Source organism: Amblyomma mixtum, chromosome 1 (genome assembly GCF_055824585.1).
Source record: "Amblyomma mixtum isolate Tamu chromosome 1, ASM5582458v1, whole genome shotgun sequence".
NCBI lineage: Eukaryota > Metazoa > Arthropoda > Arachnida > Ixodida > Ixodidae > Amblyomma > Amblyomma mixtum.
The window spans coordinates 22,932,789-22,953,796 of NC_143012.1; the positions used below are offsets into that span (position 1 = coordinate 22,932,789).

Below are 21,008 nucleotides of genomic sequence, written 5' to 3' on the forward strand. Positions count from 1 at the left end.
AGTAGCATCGACCCGCTAACTGCACTAGCATAAAAGGGCTTGAGCGCGGAACGACTCCCTGAGTTCTACAAGCGAGCGGGACAAAGGCCTCCCCGTCGCCGGCGCGGGAGTTCTTTTCCTGACTAGCGCCTTGACAACCATGAAATTCTACCGCTGACGGTGAAAGGTCGGTGCCACCAGACATCACCGCCAGCGCCTGGCGTTTCCCTGCATACGCCTAGCTTGGCATTCGCGTGCCACGTGGCCGGGCTGGTTGCAATTCCAGCAAAGCCGGTCATTCACCCGCCGCGTGGACGGAGGACCCCTCGTTCCACGAAGCGGTTGGGGACGGCTCTCCCCTTTCTCCGCGCATTCCTGACGCTCGCTCGGCGCGTGGCCTGTGAGGCCGGCACGACGCCGCTGCTCGAATGCGTACGGGTCAAGCGCGCGAGGGACAACAGGGGGTTCCGCCTGATTTTCCACGGCCATTACCTCGGCGCGCCGAGCCCTCATCGCGCATTCTCGGCCTCCATCCCATGCGCATCCCGGTTCTAGCGATTCGGCCGGCCTGGGGGGCGGCCGGTAGCGCAGTTCGGCGAGTAAATCCGCCTGCACGGTCTTAGCCTCCTGCGCTAGGGCCTCGAGGTTTGTAAAACTGCGGCCCCGCAGATACGGCTTGAAGCGTGGATGGCACTGCCTGATCACACGCGCAACCTGATCTCGGTCGGTTGCCGTCGGGTCTGCCCTCTTGTACAGCTCTTGCATTGCGCGTACGTACTCGAGGAGGCTTTCCTCTGGGTGTTGGGTGCGCAACGCGAGCTCCTCCAGCATCCGGCGCTCATAATCAGGCGGCAAGAACTCGGCGCGGAAACGGTCTTTGAAGTCCGCCATCGACTGGAAAGTCGGCTGGCAGCGCCTCCATCGCGCCGCGCTCTCGACGAGTGCTACAGGCAGGACCTGCCCTAGCATTACGTCATCTGGGGCGCCCAGAGCCGTCTGGTAGTCCTCGAGTTGTTGTAGAAACTCGTGGACTGATTTCGCGTCCGTGTACCCGGAAAAGGAGGGGACCTCCATATTTATCCGCGGGCGCGATGCTGTCGCCGATGCTACCGATGCTGCGGCCTGGTTGGCGGCAGCCACCGAACCGAGCTGGCGGGCCAATGCGGCAAACATCTCAGTCACCTGCCCCATTACGGCCGCCGCGTCGGCCGTCTCACTACCGGCTGCCCCGCCATCCAAAGCCGTGGCTGAAACATCCTTTCTGGGAGGCATAGTTCGCGCTAACTGTCCGGCCGCACCGGCTAACTGCTCATGGCAACAAGAACATTCACACACACAACAATCTATCTACAAACAAGCGGAAATACACAACACAAAACGCCCGAAAACTACATAAATAACACAAAACCCCTAACAAATTTACAACACTACACAAGTCGCTACCCCGCGAACATTCCGCCTGACCCGCTCCTTAACCCTATCGGTCCGGCGTGGCCCCGAACAAAGAGGGCCTGCCACGAGTCTGGCTGCACGTCCCAAAATCGGCAGAGAAATCGTCCACAAGGTGTTAATTAAAGCCGCACGCTGGGCGCCATTATTTGTGGGCAATTCCTCTGCGCGGGGGCGCACAGGCAGTCACTCGAGGCAGGACTTTGTACAAAGGGTTTATTCTCACATCAGGGGGGCCGGTCGTCGTCGTGGCAGCTGGGTCAGGTGGTCCTTTCGGCAGGGCTGGTCCAAGAGCAAGAGAGCGCGAGCCTCTCCGGTCTCGCCTTATAAAGGCTTTCTCCTCGCCTCTCTCCCCCCGCCCCACCACTCGGGAAGAAGGGTTCCAGACTACCCGCGGTGAGCGGCGCGGGATTTGACTTGCCCGTGAGCAGACCCTACAACTTGCCGACGTGTTTCAAGAGCGACGTCACGGGCCGCCTCTCAGTTCCGCCTTACTTATCAGCCGTGATACCTGATGCTCGCGGCGGCTCGTCAAGTGGGAAGGAGTGGCCGAGAGCCGCGCTTCTAATCGCTGGAGGTTGCGCTATCGTTGAGCTCAGTAGGGGTTGTCGTACGAACGCTTGTGCCTCTGTGAGCTGTGTGTGCGTGTCTGCACGTTTATAGGACGGCCTGGACTTCAGCAGCTCTGTGGGTGCGTAAAGAAAACATCACCACCTTCCACCAGGCCCCCTGTGTTCCATGCATCGGAAGCATGCTTTGCGCACAGCTTACGTGCTCAGCCTCACTTTGTTGTGCTTGGATATGGGCGCCACTGCCGGTAAGTGTCGTGGTTTGCGCTAGATCGCTGTATCAATGTGCAGGCAGGGCTCATCACAATTCCCAGCTTAGGCTGGATGGCCCATTGGGACCAACGTTAAAGCGACACGGAGGTGAGCTCCAAAAAAATTTTGCAGCGTAGCTGTTAAGCACCCGTTCATTGGTTTGAGCGTCTCGGTTCAGAGCAGTTGTCAACGAGAGAAGGCTACTGATTACCACGGAGGTTGGTTACTATGGAAAGAGGACATGGTGAGAGCGCCTGAAACAGGTGTGCATCTCGGTCACGGCTTCAGAGGTCTTCTAAGACCAGTCTGACACTTGACATTGGCACCTTCGCCAATGACTGTTCTGAGAATTGAATCTTTATGCAAGAAGAGAAAAAAAAAATCAGGGGGCACTTTGTCTGTCTTAAGGGCGAGAGGCGAAAGCGTTTTCCGCACCACTTTGGCTGCCTCTGTGGCACTGGTGAAGTCAACACTGCATGACGTCACACATAACTAAGTACTAATAACTAAGTAATGACAAATTACTAACTAATGGTTAATTACTGATTGATGACTAAATACTAATTAACTGCTAATTAATGACGCTTAAGCTTCGCCTTTAGGAGTGGCGCGAGAACGTGCTGTAGCGCTGCCAGGGAGTCCACGAAACGCCACCACCCGTTCGGCGCGATGCCTTGCCAATTGGACACACTTTTGAACGCAACGCTTTTTGAGGAAAGGAAATGACGCAATAATTCTCTTTCATCTCGGTGGACAGCTGAACCGCACCGTAAAGGAAGAGAAGAAATGGGAGTGCAAGAAGAAAGGAAAAGAGGGGCCGTAATGAAGAAAATGAAAATTGTAGTTGAGGAAAGGAAATTGCGCAGTAACTGTCTCACATATCTCTGTGGAAACCCGTCATCCGTTTGATGACGTCATCGGCACTCGTCGATGAGTCAGCCCATGCGCTGGATGGAACGCCGGACGGACGGGAGAATGCGCCATTAAAGGCTTTCGCCTTAATAAACTTTCCGCTAGGTTACTCTAGAATTATTTAGTGGTGCTTTTTCTGAACGGCTCCTTAATCAGTAGGCACGTTAAATAGATTTGAAGTGATGATAGTTGCATGGCGCGCCTAAAGGCTACCGTGGCTGCCAAGGAATTTCCAGATCAAGCGCAATGCAGTCCGAATTAAGACAGAATAGCAAAATCTCACCACTGGTCCCAAGGCACTATGAGTCCAGGCTCCTACTAAACAATACACACTATTTTATTCCCGCATGCAAGAGAGACTTCGGACTACTCGGTCTTTTGCATGTGGCCTTCTGTTTGAGCAGAAACGATGGTCAATCAAGATCGCTGGAGAGGCTTCATACTTGGTCAAATGTTTAGGGGAATCCCCCAAGGTGGAGTAGATTTGTAATAAAGGAGTAATTACTCATTGGAATCCACCCGAGCGCAGCCACACGGCTACAAAGGAAAGCTATACAGCTTTCTCAGAAACTTCGTAGTTAAAGAAAAATTCGTCCTGGTCCGGGGCTCGAACCCGGGACCACCGCTTCACCGAAGCAGTCGCTCTACCAATTGAGCTAACCGGGACGGCAAGCTTATGGTAGGGCGAGAGCGAATCGATCAATAACTCGAAGTGGGAACAGTGTTGGTCAAATGCTTAGGGGAATCCCCCAAGGTGGAGTAGATTTGTAATAAAGGAGTAATTACTCATTGGCATCCACCCGAGCGCAGCCACACGGCTACAAAGGAAAGCTATACAGCTTTCTCAGAAACTTCGTAGTTAAAGAAAAATTCTTCCTGGTCCGGGGCTCGAACCCGGGACCACCGCTTCACCGGAGCAGTCGCTCTACCAATTGAGCTAACCGGGACGGCAACCTTATGGTAGGGCGAGAGCGAATCGATCAATAACTCGAAGAGGGAACAGTGTTGGTCAAATGTTTAGGGGAATCCCCCAAGATGGAGTAGATTTGTAATAAAGGAGTAATTACTCATTGGCATCCACCCGAGCGCAGCCACACGGCTACAAAGGAAAGCTATACAGCTTTCTCAGAAACTTCGTAGTTAAAGAAAAATTCGTCCTGGTCCGGGGCTCGAACCCGGGACCACCGCTTCACCGAAGCAGTCGCTCTACCAATTGAGCTAACCGGGACGGCAAGCTTATGGTAGGGCGAGAGCGAATCGATCAATAACTCGAAGTGGGAACAGTGTTGGTCAAATGTTTAGGGGAATCCCCCAAGGTGGAGTAGATTTGTAATAAAGGAGTAATTACTCATTGGCATCCACCCGAGCGCAGCCACGCGGCTACAAAGGAAAGCTATACAGCTTTCTGAGAAACTTCGTAGTTAAAGAAAAATTCCGTTAAACATTTCACCAACACTGTTCCCACTTCGAGTTATTGATCAATTCGCTCTCGCCCTACCATAAGCGGTGGTCCCGGGTTCGAGCCCCGGACGAGGACGAATTTTTCTTTAAACACGAAGTTTCTGAGAAAGCTGTATAGCTTTCCTTTGTGGCCGTGTGGCTGCGCTCGGGTGGATGCCAATGAGTAATTACTTCTTTATTACAGGCTTAATACTTGTGTGACTGCCGTGCTTGGGTACAACCAGGCGCAGATTATATAACATTTATTTTCTCTCTTTATGGCACGATTGCATCGACTGGGTCAGCCCCTGGAAAAGTGGGCAGACTTTTCATGGAGCGCGTGTCGGCCAAGACGTATCAGCTGCGATGGGAGCCGCCCACCGTGACCAACGGCTTGCTGAGCTTCTACCACCTGAATATTGAAATGGTGCACTTTAACGGCTTCAAGTGTCCCGGATTTCAAGCTCACCAGAGACGGAACTTTTCCTATAAGGCCAGCATAAGGTCGACTGAAGTCCCGAACCTGACGCCATCAGCCACGTACAAAATATTAATTCAGGCAACCACGGACAAAGGAGGGCCCTGGAAAGATTTTTACCTCAGCACGGAAGGAGAAGGTTCGTTGCTTCAATGATTTTTCCCGTTTCTTTCTTTCTGATAGTGTTTTGTAGATATTAATACAGTAAGCTGAAGAACGAGCAATGACACTTTACAGTTTGAGGCACTACTTATTGGAGGCTACTTGGAATTTTCCCGAAACATCAGAGGCCTTCAAAGGGAACAATATCTCATGCACTCGGGAGGCGAGAACTTGATCGACTTTAAGTACTGCAGTCAAGAACCAGATGCTTATGAAACCTTTTGGTACTCCCTGGCTTCCTGAGGCCAATTGTTATTAATATAACACCGTTTTAAAGGTCGAGTTTGACTGCATAACAAGCCTATAGCTTCGACGCCGAGTTACTCGGGAAAGCATACGCCGAAATGAAGCTACAAAGCACGGCCGGTGTAGAAAAAGCGCAGTTTCATTTTATATCGATCTTTTTTTTTTACTCTTCCTGGTTAGTTTAAGCGAAACACTACATCCGCCAGCACTGAGCTTCAGCATAAGCCAGAGAAGGAATGCTGGTCATGGCAGTGGGGGGAATCCCCTTGGCCAACCGCTAAGGAATAAAAATAACACTGGAAAGAGTCGTAAAGGAACAGTTGTATTATATGGGACCTAGAATACTGCGAAAACCGTTTTAAATGTGCGGGAATGTTGATGTGGGCATCATAACTTTGGTAATGCGTCCTGTTAAAGGAGAAACTCGGCTAGAGTAACAGGAGAAGACAGACATTACGAGAGGAAAGATTGCATGAGTGTGAAAGGGTGGCGAGGGGTGGGAGAGAAATCACTGCTGTCGTAACGAGCTCCTTAGGTCCGCGCCCATGTCTGCTAAATGATTTAAAAGGAAACTGCCCCCCCTCCCCTTTTTTTTTTTGCTGGCACATTTTCTACGGAAACGTTTACTGTAGATTCTGCTCAGTCTATTGCTCTTTTGTAGAAAATTTCGCAGCTGGCTCGTGTTTCTTTTCAGAGGGAAAAAGCTTTTGATGACCTCAATCGGAGTGCTTTCTGCACGCAACGTTCGGTCTCTGACGTCACGAGTTTCACACCCGCCGACATTTTCCTTGCCTGTGTCGAAGGAAAAAATGCCGAATTTGTTTTTCGTGGTTTCAGACAAATATTGAATCAAGTTATTATTTCCAGCCGCAAGTTTACCTTGTCGGCGTCCATACAAGACGTTTCTTGATAGCATCCCTGACGTCACCTTTCGTCTCTTGCGACTTGTCTGAAACCTAGTTTCGGTTTCCTTGGTTTCGTGTTTTAATGCAATATAATTTCGTTGCTCATTATCTTGAACATATTTGAATTCCAAATGAGAGAGGGAAGACCAGGAGATATACCCACACCGGCCGCTCAAAATGTCCAAAATCTTCCGATTCCAGCGCACGGACGGACACCGCGAGCATGAGCCATGAAAGGCTTTTTCGCCTTAAAATAGGTGCCCAACAAAGAAGATTGAAATCATAGGCGCTCTCGCCGCAGCAACCACGTCCGCCGAAGCAATGACGCCGGCTGCTGCAGTCACGCCTCAAATATTCCGCTCTCACCTGGCATGCTAGTCGCAAAAGCTTATGCGAAGAGCCCCTGCTCAAGTAATAGTTAACCTATAGTTATCTCAACACTGGCAACATCAGCGTTACTAAAATGTGGCCCTTTCTAATATCTGGCGCTTAGAAGAAACCATAGCATGGATTAGACTTATCCGCTCATGAATGCATAATATCCTCACGAAACGACCGAAGAGTGACTCCTTGAAAACAATGCAGCTTTTTGTTCTTTCCGCAGATCGTATTTCTTTGTGATGCCTTCCCTGCTGCGCTCGAGCACGCGTTCGCAGCCCTCTCCACAAGAGCTGTCGGCCGCTCTCGCGTGTAGTTCTAGTGCTCGAGCTTACTCTCCTGTATGTGATAGTTTTTGTGTGGACGGCTACTCTTGCGCAAGAATGGCTATCAATACGCTCGTGAAAACGCTAGAGTACTTGTTAGTTGCGTCCGCATGACCAACCCCACCTGCAACGCGTGACACCATTGCAATCTAAATGAAATTAGTAACAAAACAAATTGCACTCAGCACTCACACCCCTTATTGCAGTTTTCGCCTGATGCTTCTTCGCAGGTGGTGTGACACAAAAACTTCGAGTTTAGCATGCCAAACATGGAGTAATGTTTAAAGACGTTATCCGCAATGAGCCAGAATAGCCCAAATTTCTCTAATGTGCACACACGAATCGCACCGTTTCGCAACACGTCGAACAACCTCGCTCAAAATGCCACGACACAACATTTATGCATCAATAGCATTCAGTGCAGTGAAGTCCTGCTACTAGCTTTTCTCATAATTTCTGATCCGTTATATTTCAAGGTTACAATAATAACACAACTAACGTGTAATTGATCAAGTGCAGAAATTTGAAACGAAAAGCATGTTCCTTTGCATTCCTTGCTTTCGGCCACTACAGAGAAAATTAAGCGGTAAAACCATCCTGGCCATCAAGAGCCACGGCGTGCCGGTCATTCACATGGTGCGATGCCAGCCGGGCCCTACAGTTAGGAAGTGGTGTGGGGAGAAGAAAGTTTGGACGACTTCGCTGAAGCTGTTCATATCCTTGCCCCGCCGCTATCACATTTAGGTGGATCCCCGACCTGGCATTGGAGACTGTCACGGCTCCGAAAGGAGCGCGAGGCACCTTCCCGAACCGAGGCAAAGGGGTTGGAGCTTTGACGCCCAGCGGTAGCCGGTTTATGTTCAGCGTCGCGAATGAGGACAGAACCACGAAGTCAGTCTCCGAAAATAAGATCTATTCTCAGTATCAACCGCAGGAGACTCTGACGCAAGCATTTACAAAAAAAGTGAAAATAACAAAGCACAATAAGTAATGGACAGGAAAACTAGTAATTGCAAATACAACAGTCAAATTTGAACTAACAGGTTACATGCAGGTTGCACACAGACATCGAAAATTACAGAATAGGAGTGAAGGGAAAGTTCGCAGTCAGTTAGGAAACGGTCCAGCGAGCGCGGCGGCAGTCCACTCACAAAGACGACGCAGAAGGGGAGCTCTCGAAGGTGACGGTCCTTCCGGAGTCCTGTGGCGTTCTTCGGAGTGCGGTGCGGCGGCGGCTCGGGGAGTCCGGAGTGCTCGGAGGCGAGAGGCGCACTACTGTTGTGTCCGACTCGGGTTCTTGTCCAGCCGTCGGTTGTCAACGCACAAGACACTCCCTCCCATCCAATAATTCACTCTAAGGGACAGCCCCCATAAAACAAATACCCATAAGCGCACCAAGCAGTCGATACACAAAGGACGGAGCACGTAGGCTCCGCTCCTTCCACTATGCATGGCCGCCATTTTGAGGGTGAAAAAAAAAGTAGGACAACCAAAAGAATGGTCACGTACGCCAACATCTTCTGTCCTGCAAGGGGGCACCTTGCAGGCGAGGAAAGTTAAAAAGTTGAAAAGGAAGCCCAAAGCTTTGGGCCTGTTAGGGGTGACTTTGAGCTCGAAAACCTAACACATATACACAACAAGCCGGGTGTGCTTCCCCGCTCGCGCACTGCGGGGGGTCTGCCTAACTGGACGGAAACTAACACGCGAAGACGACGCGCACGTACTCGCGCTCTTGCGACGATCGACCAAGGCACAGACATACAGGATACATTGACATGTGATATCAACAAACTCTAGAGCTTACAGATGCTTAATTACCCGAAATTGAGAATATACAAATGCGTACCACTTTTGTGACACGGCCCCCCACTTTCAGAATATTATGGAATAATATTCTAAGCTAACAAAACGTGGCACGCAGGCCAACACAATGCATGTAGATGCAATATACCATAAGTAGCACATAAAACAAAGTTCACAACACAAAACAAAACGAAGTTCAGACAACACATAGGAGTATAACCCGATATTCCACGATGCAAGCAAAATCACATGAAATCTACAACCGGCTAAGGTAGTCCGCCCCGACGTTCTGACTACCCTTAATATGTTGTACGCGGAAATTATACTCCTGGAGGAGCAAACTCCAGCGAAGAACTCGGCTGTTCAATTGTCCACTCTTCTGGATATAGGCCAGCGGCTTTTTGACCAGGAGTACGGGGGAGTTATATGGGGACACGGAATGCTCCACAATTCCCAACCTCTCCATTTCTTGCACTTCGCTCTCGATACCTTGCCGGGTTGCGAACGGCAGAGGGTATACTGCTTGACGTGAACTGGTGTGGTTGTCGTATGCGGGAGATTGCACTTCATCCATTCAGTTTTGCCGGGAACATTAGACAAAATAGCCGCGTGCTTCTCCATTGTGGACAAAAGGAGCTGTTTCTTCGCGGCATCGAGATGTGGGGATAGTTTCACTTCTGCCACTCCCTCTGTTTTCTCAAACTCTGGAACCGGCAGCTTACTGTCCTCATCCGTTTCAATCATGCCGCTGATCACCAGGCATAGTCTGTTGGCGGGTGCGTCTCCCCTCTCTTCGTACTTTTTTAGCATATTTGCGTGAAAAATCTTTGACCCGCTAGCCGTCTCAATGGCATAATCTGCGTCTCCTTTCTTGGCGATGACCTCGAAGGGGCCCTTCCACTGCAGCAGCAGCTTGTTGCTATCAGTTGGGAGCAGCACTAACACCTTATGGCCAGGTTCGAAGTTCCGGTCCTTCGCCTTACGGTCGTAGAACTTCCTATAACGAGTACCTGCTCTTTCAAGTTCCTCATGCGCCAAACGACACGTCTCTTCCAGTCTGTTTCGAAGGTCGAGTACGTGCTCGTAAGTGGTCTTTGCCTCTTCATCTAGGCTCTCGTTCGTCCACACCTCCTTTAGGATAGCCAGTGGCCCACGCACGTGTCGGCCGTAGAGGAGCTCAAACGGCGAGAAACCCAGGCTGTATTGGGGAACCTCCCGGTAGGCAAAAAGAAGAGGGGATAGGTAACGATCCCAGTCTTTTGGCTTCTCAGCGCACATTCGCCTCAGCATTATCTTCAATGTGCTGTTGAACTTCTCCACTAACCCGTTAGCCATGGGATGGTATGGAGTGGTGTGAAGTTGGCGGATGGAAAGCAGCCGTGCCACTTCCTTCATCAATTCTGAGGTGAAGTTTGTGCCACGGTCGCTGAGTACCTCTTGGGGGACACCGAATCGCGAAAACATCGCCACCAGAGCTTCTGCAACACGCTCGGATTCTATGCTTGGCAAAGCCACTGCATCCGGATAACGGGTGGCATAGTCGATCAGCGTTAAAATGTATTTATTGCCCTGTTTGGACGGAGGGTAGATTGGCCCGACGATGTCAATAGCCACCCGTTTGAAGGGGGTGTCAATGATTGGTGCCTTCCCAAGGGGAACGCGTGGCACTCTCCCCTTCGGCGTGGTTCGCTGATAAATGTCGCATGATGCGACGAATCTCTTGACATCCGCCGTGATGCCAGGCCAGAAAAACTCCTCTAAAATGCGCTCTTTTGTTTTCTGGGCACCCAGATGTCCTGCCATTACGCTGTCATGAGCCGTCTTGAGCACCGTTTCTCGGTGCCGCTCGGGAACGACCAGCTGTCGCACCTGTCGTCCGTCCCTCTCCGTGTAGCATCTGTACAAAAGACCGCCATCCTTCCTGAACAGAATGCTGCTCTCACCATCCCGACACCTTAATTGCTTGTCGATTTGTGAGAAGCACGATTGCAGTGATCGATCCTTTTCTTGATCGGCTGCATAGCTTTCGCCATCCCCGAATTGCCCTTCAGCGTCCGGAGTACCGAGTTTCTGAAATTTCGGGGGCCCCTTTTTGGCCTGAGCGCGAGTTACTACGGCGGCGGTGGTTTCGGCGACTAAATCCATTTCCTCAGTAGCCCCTTCGACTGGTTCAACGGGATCATCAGGAGCCCTGGCACCCTCAATATTACCCATTATCAGGTCATATATAGGGTCCTGCATGCACAGTGCTACGAGATTTCCGCTGTAGTAGGGGGTCCGGACCTGCACCTGCGCTTCTGGGAGCATCTTCACTGTGCCGTCGACCAAGTACACGGGTTTACTCGTACCCGTTAGCTGGTCATCGGTTACCAAATCCTTCCGGATAATCACGGTGTTACAACCGGTGTCACGCAACACAGTGACTGCACTCCCGTTCAAACTTCCCGCAACTACGGGTAATCCTTCCACCAAAAACCTCTTCCGCGCTGTTCGCACCGCACTGACAACGGGAATACGGCTACCATCCTTCAACTCTACGTAGCCGTCGCAAATGTTCTCTTCGACTTCCCTCCGGGGGGAGTACACACAGGCTGCCTGGTTCTGTTCAGGCGCGCCTTGTCGACACGCATTCGCTTTGTGCCCTTTTCGGCCACACTTGAAGCAGTGGGGGAGATGGCTGGCAGGGACGCTGCTCCGACAGTGCGCGGCAGTGTGGCCCACCCGGCCGCAGAGATAACATCTCGACGCTCCCCTCTCGCCTGGTTTTCTTTCATCGCCTCCCGCTTTGTTTGCTTCGTCCCGGCTTTCCTTTCTTCCCTTCGCTAGGTTGCCACCTCCTTGTGCGTCCAAGAATTGATCAGCGAGGTTTAGCATGTCTTGCAGTGTTCCTGCCTTCCGCTCCTTTAAGTACAATGACAGGCTCGCGTGACAGCTGCTCAGAAATTGCTCCTTAATGAACAACTCGCGAAGCGTCTTGTATTCGAGGGAGATTTCAGACAGCTCCACCCAGCGGTCTAAGTAATGGCTTAGACGCGCTGCATATTGTGCGGCTGTCTCGCCGTCGGCTGGTTTCCCGCCCCGGAACTTCTCTCGGAACCCGTCGACTGTAAATCGAAATCGCTTCAAGAGCGCCGCCTTGACCTTCTTGTAATCGGAGGCGTCTTCAGGTGTAAGTCGCCCGAAAACATTCAACGCCTCCCCGCTTAGGCATGTGCTCAGTGCCGTCGCCCATTGGTCTTCAGGCCACTTCTGGCTACAGGCTATACCCTCGAACCGCCTGATGTAGGCATCCAGGTCGTCCTTCCTCTCGTCAAAGGAAACAAGCAGCCGGCTGGGGTTCAGTCGGAAACTGGGTTCTGCTACCACGTCGCGACTGTCAGCCCTTACCACGGACTCGTCTCCCGCCTGTCGAAGCGATAATCTTAGCTGAAGAAGCTTGGCTTCGAGCTCACCTGCCTCTTTTGCTGCCGCGCGTTCTTGTTCTGCGGTTTGCCGTGCGATGGACCTTTCCTCCCTCTGCCGAGCTTGCTCGTCCTCGATCCATTTTCTCAGTTCCACTCCTGAGAGACCTAACTGCCCACCTATGGATACTAATCTCTCTAGCTCCATGTTCACTAAAGCATAGGAACAATCAAAAACTGACAAACCAAACTACCAAAACTGAAAAACCATCTATCAGCAATGCACACTTCTCAACTCACTCACTCTTCGAGATCACTTGTAATTCGAGGCTCGGTCACCATCCACAACGCTTACTCATTACGTCAAAGTCCTGTCGCGGACGCCAGAATTTGTCACGGCTCCGAAAGGAGCGCGAGGCACCTTCCCGAACCGAGGCAAAGGGGTTGGAGCTTTGACGCCCAGCGGTAGCCGGTTTATGTTCAGCGTCGCGAATGAGGACAGAACCACGAAGTCAGTCTCCGAAAATAAGATCTATTCTCAGTATCAACCGCAGGAGACTCTGACGCAAGCATTTACAAAAAAAGTGAAAATAACAAAGCACAATAAGTAATGGACAGGAAAACTAGTAATTGCAAATACAACAGTCAAATTTGAACTAACAGGTTACATGCAGGTTGCACACAGACATCGAAAATTACAGAATAGGAGTGAAGGGAAAGTTCGCAGTCAGTTAGGAAACGGTCCAGCGAGCGCGGCGGCAGTCCACTCACAAAGACGACGCAGAAGGGGAGCTCTCGAAGGTGACGGTCCTTCCGGAGTCCTGTGGCGTTCTTCGGAGTGCGGTGCGGCGGCGGCTCGGGGAGTCCGGAGTGCTCGGAGGCGAGAGGCGCACTACTGTTGTGTCCGACTCGGGTTCTTGTCCAGCCGTCGGTTGTCAACGCACAAGACACTCCCTCCCATCCAATAATTCACTCTAAGGGACAGCCCCCATAAAACAAATACCCATAAGCGCACCAAGCAGTCGATACACAAAGGACGGAGCACGTAGGCTCCGCTCCTTCCACTATGCATGGCCGCCATTTTGAGGGTGAAAAAAAAAGTAGGACAACCAAAAGAATGGTCACGTACGCCAACATCTTCTGTCCTGCAAGGGGGCACCTTGCAGGCGAGGAAAGTTAAAAAGTTGAAAAGGAAGCCCAAAGCTTTGGGCCTGTTAGGGGTGACTTTGAGCTCGAAAACCTAACACATATACACAACAAGCCGGGTGTGCTTCCCCGCTCGCGCACTGCGGGGGGTCTGCCTAACTGGACGGAAACTAACACGCGAAGACGACGCGCACGTACTCGCGCTCTTGCGACGATCGACCAAGGCACAGACATACAGGATACATTGACATGTGATATCAACAAACTCTAGAGCTTACAGATGCTTAATTACCCGAAATTGAGAATATACAAATGCGTACCACTTTTGTGACAGAGACAATGAGCCAGTTCGAAATATAACCAGTGATACTCTCGTCCGGGCGCCTGCGCGCCCCTGGTCAAGCCTACTGTGCGGTGGGGAGCCGCTGCTCTGCAAGCGCATCATCAAGGCACCTAACACACAGTCCCGTGACCTATTTCAGACCCCCCTCAAACCTAGCCTCAACTCAGCCTAGCCCAGACTCGTATTCTTGTCAAGATTCAAACCAACACCCTTCTCACATAAGCTCGAATGCAGTTATTTCGCTCGCCGTCTGACCCCTGCTGCCCTGATTGCCTCTCCCCCTACGCCAATCTGGAGCATGTCTCTTTCAGTGCCCAGTAGCCTCTTAATATGTATACTTCCTCTTCTCCTCTCCCCCTCCTCCTACCTGGTGCGGCCTCGCAGGCATTGGACCAATTCGACGACCAGCGCGACCTGGTGGTCAATGTCCAGGATCTTTTCAGTTTAATCTGTCTATATTTGGAGCAGCGATTTTTACTCTAGGGACACTGGGAGGGACAATGCCCACTAAAAAAGACAGTGCTTCAGATTGGCATGTAGTTAGGTTTATGGTTTATGAGTTTATGGGGGTTTAACGTCCCAGAGTGACTCAGGCTATGAGGGATGCCGTAGCGGAGGGCACGGGAATAATATCGACCACCTGGGTATGTTTAACGTGCAAGTAATCTTTGCAGGAATGCATATATCTTCCCTTTCATGTTAGAAGTAGCTGAACAGTCGAGAGTAAGAACGATTAGCTCGAGTGACTGAATACTGGCTAGGCGGTAAAGGAGAAAATAGTACAGAATTCTTTCCAGGCGATGGCTTCCTGCTGAACCTCCCACAGGATTCACAATTGGGGAAGACCTGCCATTCTGGTTACTGCCGGCTTCGTGAGCCAAATCGCCACGAGTGAAGATTATTGCGCACCAGTGATCGACCACCTGCGCTAATTTTTTTACCTGGGACTCTAACACCAAGCCGGTTTGGGACGCGCGTTTTTAGGTCCGACACCTTGCGCTATTATAGCTCCTGTAGGTTCCGTGTGAGCAGTTGGGGTTAAGACAGTTACTCATGACCAAAGTAAGCCCTCTGTGGGGAAGGTAAGGTTAAAAACAGTTCGGCTTGGCCCTGTCGCACCCGCAGAAGTCCGATATCAATACAGAAACGAATAACGTTCGAAGCCGAATCTACATGGGCTACCTACATCTGTCCAAAATAGGGCCGAGTGAGGAGCTCGCTGGGCTGCTAACATTGGTTGGAGCTAGGCCGAGTTGCAGAAACGACATCGGCACCGCTAGCCTTCCGATAACCTACCGCGGCATCCACCTCATAGCTTACTTTCCGCCTGGTGGCTTTGTGCCTCTTGATTACTATACCACTACGGCTCTTCATTTCATCGTATCCATGTATTCCTCATCTTAAGATTTTGTTAACATACGTGGTCCATTATGAAGCCTTAGTTGTTGGGGGGATGAGACCCGCCGCGGTGGCGAAGTGGTTACGGCGCTCGGCTGCTGGCCCCGAAAGACGCGGGTTCGATACCGGCCGCGCAGCTGAATTTCGACGGAGACGAAATTCTAGAGGCCCGGGTACTGTGCGATGTCAGTGCACGTTAAAGAACCGCAGCTGGGCGAAATTTCCAGAGCCCTTCACTACGGCGTTCCTCATAGCCTGAGTCGCTTTGAGGCGTTAAACCCGGATAAGTCAAATCAAGCTACTGAGTCCAAAGGGAAACAAGCTGAAGCCAAGCGGCTAGATTGTGCCAGTCCGACTCGGGAGCGACATGAGACGTTTCTGCCTACAGGTCAAGGGGAGAAACGTAATCAGGTTACTCGTGAAACCAGCAATGCTCTAGGCGCCGTAGAAGCTGAAAACAGTCGAAACGATCTTCGCCGGGAAAAAGGCGGCAAGACCAACCGATATTAAACACCCGTGGAGAAGAGCCGCTATTCTGGAAATGATCTCTCGCATAAAACTTTTGGACTCGCCTGTATTGCATTCGGCGCTTTGCCGTTCTAGTTGGACCACAGTGCTATGAACGTCAGCATTGCTTCTTTGTTTAGAGCCGGCTTCCACGGCAGGATCATAGTACGCAGAATGAGTCTGTTCACTGGAAGCGCAGCAGAAGTAGAATTTTATGAGTGCAGAACATTACACGCACCACTGAGTGCGCGGGAATCTGATGCTATATTTGGTAACCACTAAGCTTTCACTTTGTTACAATCGAACAAATATTTAGGCCTAGCAACGAAACTCCTCTTATGAGCTATCGGAGGTCATTGACAATGCGAATGTGCAAATTTCGGCATCTTTCAACCCTTTTCCAGCTATGGTGAAAAGTCTTTGAGGGTGCATAAAAACAAAGCGCTGGAATTTCAACCTATGACACATCTATTTTTCCTCAAAGGATACAGAGTCTTAACTTCTTCCGCAAAAAGTTATTTAAGCATTCGTTTTTCTTTATCAGCGAGATGTTTCGGAGAGGATTTTGTATGCTGGATCTAATCTTGAATTCGAGGATAACGCTGAGCTCCTTCCGAAGGCGACTAAAAAAGTCCACAGGCGCATCACGTAGTAAGGATTTGCTAGATTTGCTAGGTGTGACGTTTTCTGAAGATGGACTGTGGGCTCGGCATATACATAATATAGCCAGTAAAGCGGGAAGAACTCTGAGCTTTTTGCAATAAAATTTTGATATTGTCTTTATAGAAGTAAAGGCGACGGCGTATCAGGCATATGTGCGGCCGATATTAGAGTATGGTTGCCCTGTGTTAGACCCGTTCTATTGTGTGCATGCTGACGCAGTTGAGCGTAATCAATCTGTTGCTGCTTGGTTGTTACGGGGAAGTTTGATCGATTTCTCAGCGCTGCCAATATGAAACGTGAACTCCAGTGGCACCCTTTAAATGAAAGCCTAAAAAATGTGACACTTGGATTGTTTTTTATCATTCTTCACAACTAATCAGGAATCACTGCTTGAAATTAGAGCAACACATTATGTTACTCCTCGAAATTACCATACACTGAAGATTCGTCCATACGAATACGGCACCGAATTGTGTAAACAATCATTTTTCCGTGTACCATGAACCATTGGAACGTATTACCATAAGGTGTAGTTTGCCGCAGAACTGTGGATTTGTGTTATGATGTTTTGTGTCCCCCCTCCGCTGTAGTGCCCTAGCGTCGCGTCGGGCATTGTGCGAACAAAGAATTGTCTGGCTCGCCCTCATTCTGGCTCTCTTATTCGACACTTGGAAACCTCGCAGTTCCCGACGGGCCACCGCTAGGACTTCAGATTGATCGACCCGCCGCCGCAAGGTCAGCCAGAGCCTCCTGGCAGGAGCCTGACTGCAAGCTCATCAACGGCCCAATCACTGGTTACGAGACAGTTAGGACGTCGCCGGCCAAGTGGGCGCAAGCCAAGGTCAAGACGGATGTTGACAATGTTACCAAGCTCGAGCTTCACATGGACGCCCTAATTCCTTTCACGCAGTACACTCTTGCCGTGAAGGCGAAAAATAGCTTCGGTGTGGGACCAGCCGCCAGCATAACGTTCACAACGGCGTCCGCTGGTACGTCTGCAATTCCTGTCTGCATGTAGCGCATAGCCTCAGCGGAACCTTTTCGTTTCTTTGATAGAATTCATTTATTCAGCTCTGCGGCCGAAGTCTAACATGTAGTTATTCTTGATTTTCATAGCATTTGATATGACGACACACAATCGTCGATACATCATCATAACGCGGCTTAAGAGCATCAAACTGTAAAAACTTATTGAAATGGTCGGTTCCGCAATCGCTACTTTCACACCGATAATATCAAAAGTTAGCAGCGCCCTTCTGCATCGATGTCAGGCGGGTAGCCTTGCAAGACGCGTCAGTAAAAGCACTCGCATTCAGGCGTTTGTTCAGTGATGTTTCATCAAGACGTGGCCACAAAAGCTTCTGTTTACAGCGCGACCTGAAGTGTGTCTGAGCTGCGAAGTGTCCGGCAAACAACCCTTCGCACAAATTGATTCCATGATATGCAACTGCACGAAGTACTAACATCAGAGGTCAACTTGGACTTCACTGATGTCAAGCTTTACTCTGTTCATGCAGCGCCGCCACCTCCGAGCAAACTGAGGGTGTACGGTGTGAGCAGGGACCAACTGGCCTTGACGTGGCTACCGCCGTATCCTCCACACGGCACGCTCGAGGCATACATGGTCTACTACAGGCTGGCGTCAGAGCAGGAATTCAAGAAACACCTCCACCTCACTCCGGACAAGGCACTGTGCAAAGACGCAGAGAGGGCCGGAGCACACTGCGCAATCCTCTCGCAGTTGCAACCCAATAAGCAATACGTCGTGTTGGTAAGGGCATGCTGAATGTCTCGCTTTCTTGCAAGGAGGGAATAGCAAGCAGTTTTCATCAAGTCCTGGCAAGCCAGCCGGCTTTGAAGCTCCATATTCCGGTGTTCCTTGATCTCTTCTGTCCGCGTCGTAGAGTGTAAAAGGATACAACGGAAAAGCACAGGTGGTAAACATACTCAGCAACGCTCCACGGTGTTCCAGGTGGTGCGGAGCGTTGCAACACGTGAATCGGCTAAATTAGATGCAGCACTTGAGCAGGAAGAAAAGAACACAAAATATTGTATTAATGGTGCTTACGTCCAGGCAGGACTAACCTTAGAGTGGATCCGCCGGCAATTGCTGCGCCGTCGAAAGCTGGCCCAACAAGTCTCAGCTTCTCTCGGCCACTCTACAATCAGGAAAAGAGGATAAAGTGGGTAATTCAAGAAAAAAAAGTATGTGAATAATTTACCAAGAGGAAACAGAAATCGGTGCGCGCTAATTAAGCCTATTAGTAAAACGATATAGGCGAGGCTTAAATTTCCAAGCGTCGCGGTAGCTGCCGCCATTCGTAAGCTCATCTGTCTACTTCAGAAAATTGTTTTCAGTGATGCCTAGTAGCTATGAGGCAATTTTGGTACATAATCACATCGGACAATGCTGCTTTATGGTTTCAGTGATTCACGTTTGCAGTTTTGAGTTCGACGATATAAAGCCGAAATGAAATGGTAGCAGTGTTTAACAAGTATTTTTGCATCTAAAGTGCCATGAAACGCTTTTGAAGACGCTTTTCTGCAATTGAAAGCTCTTAGTGTTTTGCACTGTTTTCTGGAAAACGACGACTTTTGGTTTTGCTAACGCTCCTTGCGTCGTTTTAGCATGTGCGTTGAGCGTTTCAAGTTCGTTTGCAGTGTTGTTTGGGTGGCCCCCCCCCCCCCCGGCATTCCTTACCGACACCCCCCCCCCCCTCCCCCCTCCTTTTTTGCACCCTCCAGAACACACGATCCTTGCCATGCCGCTGAGCACTTTCATCACTCCAGCGCATGTTTATCTCTGGCATTATGGCTCTGTTCCATATACCTTGTTCCACATGCATATGCAGCACATCCATTTATTTGCCCCTAGATTTACAAACCCCCCCCCCCCCCCCTCCCGAAACAATTTTATAACAATTCCACTCCCAAGTACTCGTAAGAGGGTTGATGTCGGCGGCCGTCACTGACCAGCTGGCCGTGTTCTCCTTGCGGAGATATATTTAAAGCCCTTAGCTTCACTTCAAATAATTTCTCTCCTCTCTTTCTTCAGGTGACAGCCAAGAACAGAGACGTTCAAAATATGAGCAACAGGAGTAATTCGGTCACTGCTGAGACGCGAGAAGCAAGTAAGTCATTGATAATCTGTTCACTCGCCTTGTCATTGGCGTGAGGTTTCTTTAGCTATCGCAACGGGTGATTGCAGTGGTTCAGCGCCCATGCCTTTGCAGTACGAAGTGCGTATGCGCGGATCTGACTGATTTATTTGTTGATTGATTTATTGATTTGTTGATTAGCTGATTACTTTATGAGTGCACCGCTATACTTCTGGATATGAAAAACGCCCCGTTGGAGGATTTCGGAATAGCTCTGAATGTCCGGGGTTCTTTAATAACGGCTACAAAAATTTCGGTTCGGTTCAGTTCAAATAAGTTTTACTTCAGTAAAGCCCCCCTCCCCCCCTTTTGCAGGCAGTGTAACATAGGGGTGGAACATCATATGGACAAACACTGGTGGATATGTCCGAATGCTCAGAATTTATGACTATTTCCCAAGTCGCAACTTATGCCGAAGAATGCCGCCAGCTTGCCCCTTGCATCACTTCTCCCGTCCAGCAGCGGCAGAAAAGCACCCGTAGTCAGTTTGCACTTCTTCCGGAGAGCTGACCTTTCCGACTCTTCGGTCTCGCTGTGGGTACCTTCTTCCATCTCGACCTTTCCTCCAAACTTCTCCGCAAGTACGAGGGCTCCATCCGCATCCTCAAGCAAACACCCCCGGTAAACTACCTCATGGAACCCCATACGCCGTCCACAGATCACCGTCGCCGAGGCCTTGAAATTGTTCGCATCGACCACCTCAAACCCTACTACTATTCTGTCATCATGACATCCCCATACGTCGCCAAGATGGCGCCTTTCCGCCCGGAGGTATTTGTAAGGCAGACCGCCTCCGGAAGCTTCAGCGGTTGGCGCTCAGGGAAGAAGGCGACGACAACCGATGAACGTTCCGACGCTCGTGTGTGCTTTTGGAAGCTCTGGTGATCGTAGGCCGTTCTGTCAAGAGATTACAACGTAGCGCCCTGTCGGCGCACCTTTATTACAGCACAAACATATTAGCTCCTGGAGATGAAAGAAAAGCGAGTTTGATTAACTCTTTTGAGACATTCTCCGAACCTTAGAAGTCAAATTAATTTGCTCTAGCATGGAGCTTCCGCCTGCTCAGATCTCTTCAAATCTTGTTTCAAACGTCTTGTCCGCTTTTCATTTGTTGCTGATAGCACATCTTTTCGGATTGTCCCCGTCAAGTCTAGAACAGGCTGTTAGGTCGACGTTTTTTTTTACATTTGTTAACGCGCTGCAATCGTACAACACTTTCCCGTGTTTGATGTCTGCTTTTATCCTTCAGTGACCCTTTTCTTTCGAGTGGATAGACGCCTTCACGTCCCCGTGAGGAAACATCACCGCACAAGTTTCAAGTTAGGAGGGACGCTAGAAAACTTCATATTGTTGAAAATACTCCGGAGCACAGCACTAAGGCTTGCCTGACAGTCCAAAGTGTTTCTTTTGTATGTAAAAATCAATCAGTCAATCACTTATCACTTCATTTGATTAATCAATCGATCAATTAAATAATGGTCTCATGAATACTA

The 21,008-nt window shown here is 50.2% G+C and overlaps 3 protein-coding genes and 1 non-coding gene across 6 annotated transcripts in view; 1 reads left to right on the plus strand and 3 right to left on the minus strand.

The window, feature by feature from the left end:
* Positions 1-21,008, minus strand: part of LOC149365714 (putative RNA-binding protein 46) — a 378,374-nt gene that overhangs the window by 90,995 nt on the left and 266,371 nt on the right. The window lies entirely within an intron of this gene.
* The window catches only part of LOC149365716 (receptor-type tyrosine-protein phosphatase kappa-like), a 56,903-nt gene continuing 37,877 nt past the window's right edge, over positions 1,983-21,008 (plus strand). The window contains exons 1-5 of the mRNA XM_089545369.1: positions 1,983-2,245; positions 4,907-5,218; positions 17,041-17,346; positions 17,875-18,128; positions 19,413-19,488. Coding sequence (XP_089401495.1) covers positions 2,167-2,245; positions 4,907-5,218; positions 17,041-17,346; positions 17,875-18,128; positions 19,413-19,488 — 1,027 coding nt within the window. The 5' untranslated portion in view covers positions 1,983-2,166. The remainder of the gene's footprint in view (positions 2,246-4,906; positions 5,219-17,040; positions 17,347-17,874; positions 18,129-19,412; positions 19,489-21,008) is intronic.
* On the minus strand, positions 4,035-4,108 carry TRNAT-GGU (transfer RNA threonine (anticodon GGU)). The gene has a single exon. It is a non-coding gene; the product is annotated as a tRNA-Thr (tRNA).
* Positions 7,676-12,508, minus strand: LOC149365718 (uncharacterized). The gene is made up of 3 exons (XM_089575343.1): positions 9,622-12,508; positions 8,606-8,621; positions 7,676-7,751 (listed from the first exon to the last, which is right to left on the minus strand). Exons 1-3 carry the CDS (start codon positions 12,506-12,508, stop codon positions 7,676-7,678), a joined length of 2,979 nt encoding a protein of 992 aa, XP_089431469.1.

What these genes read in the sequence shown, in the direction of transcription:
- LOC149365718 (XM_089575343.1), bottom strand. Translation starts at nt 12,508, where the DNA reads ATGGAGCTAGAGAGATTAGTATCCATAGGTGGGCAGTTAGGTCTCTCA.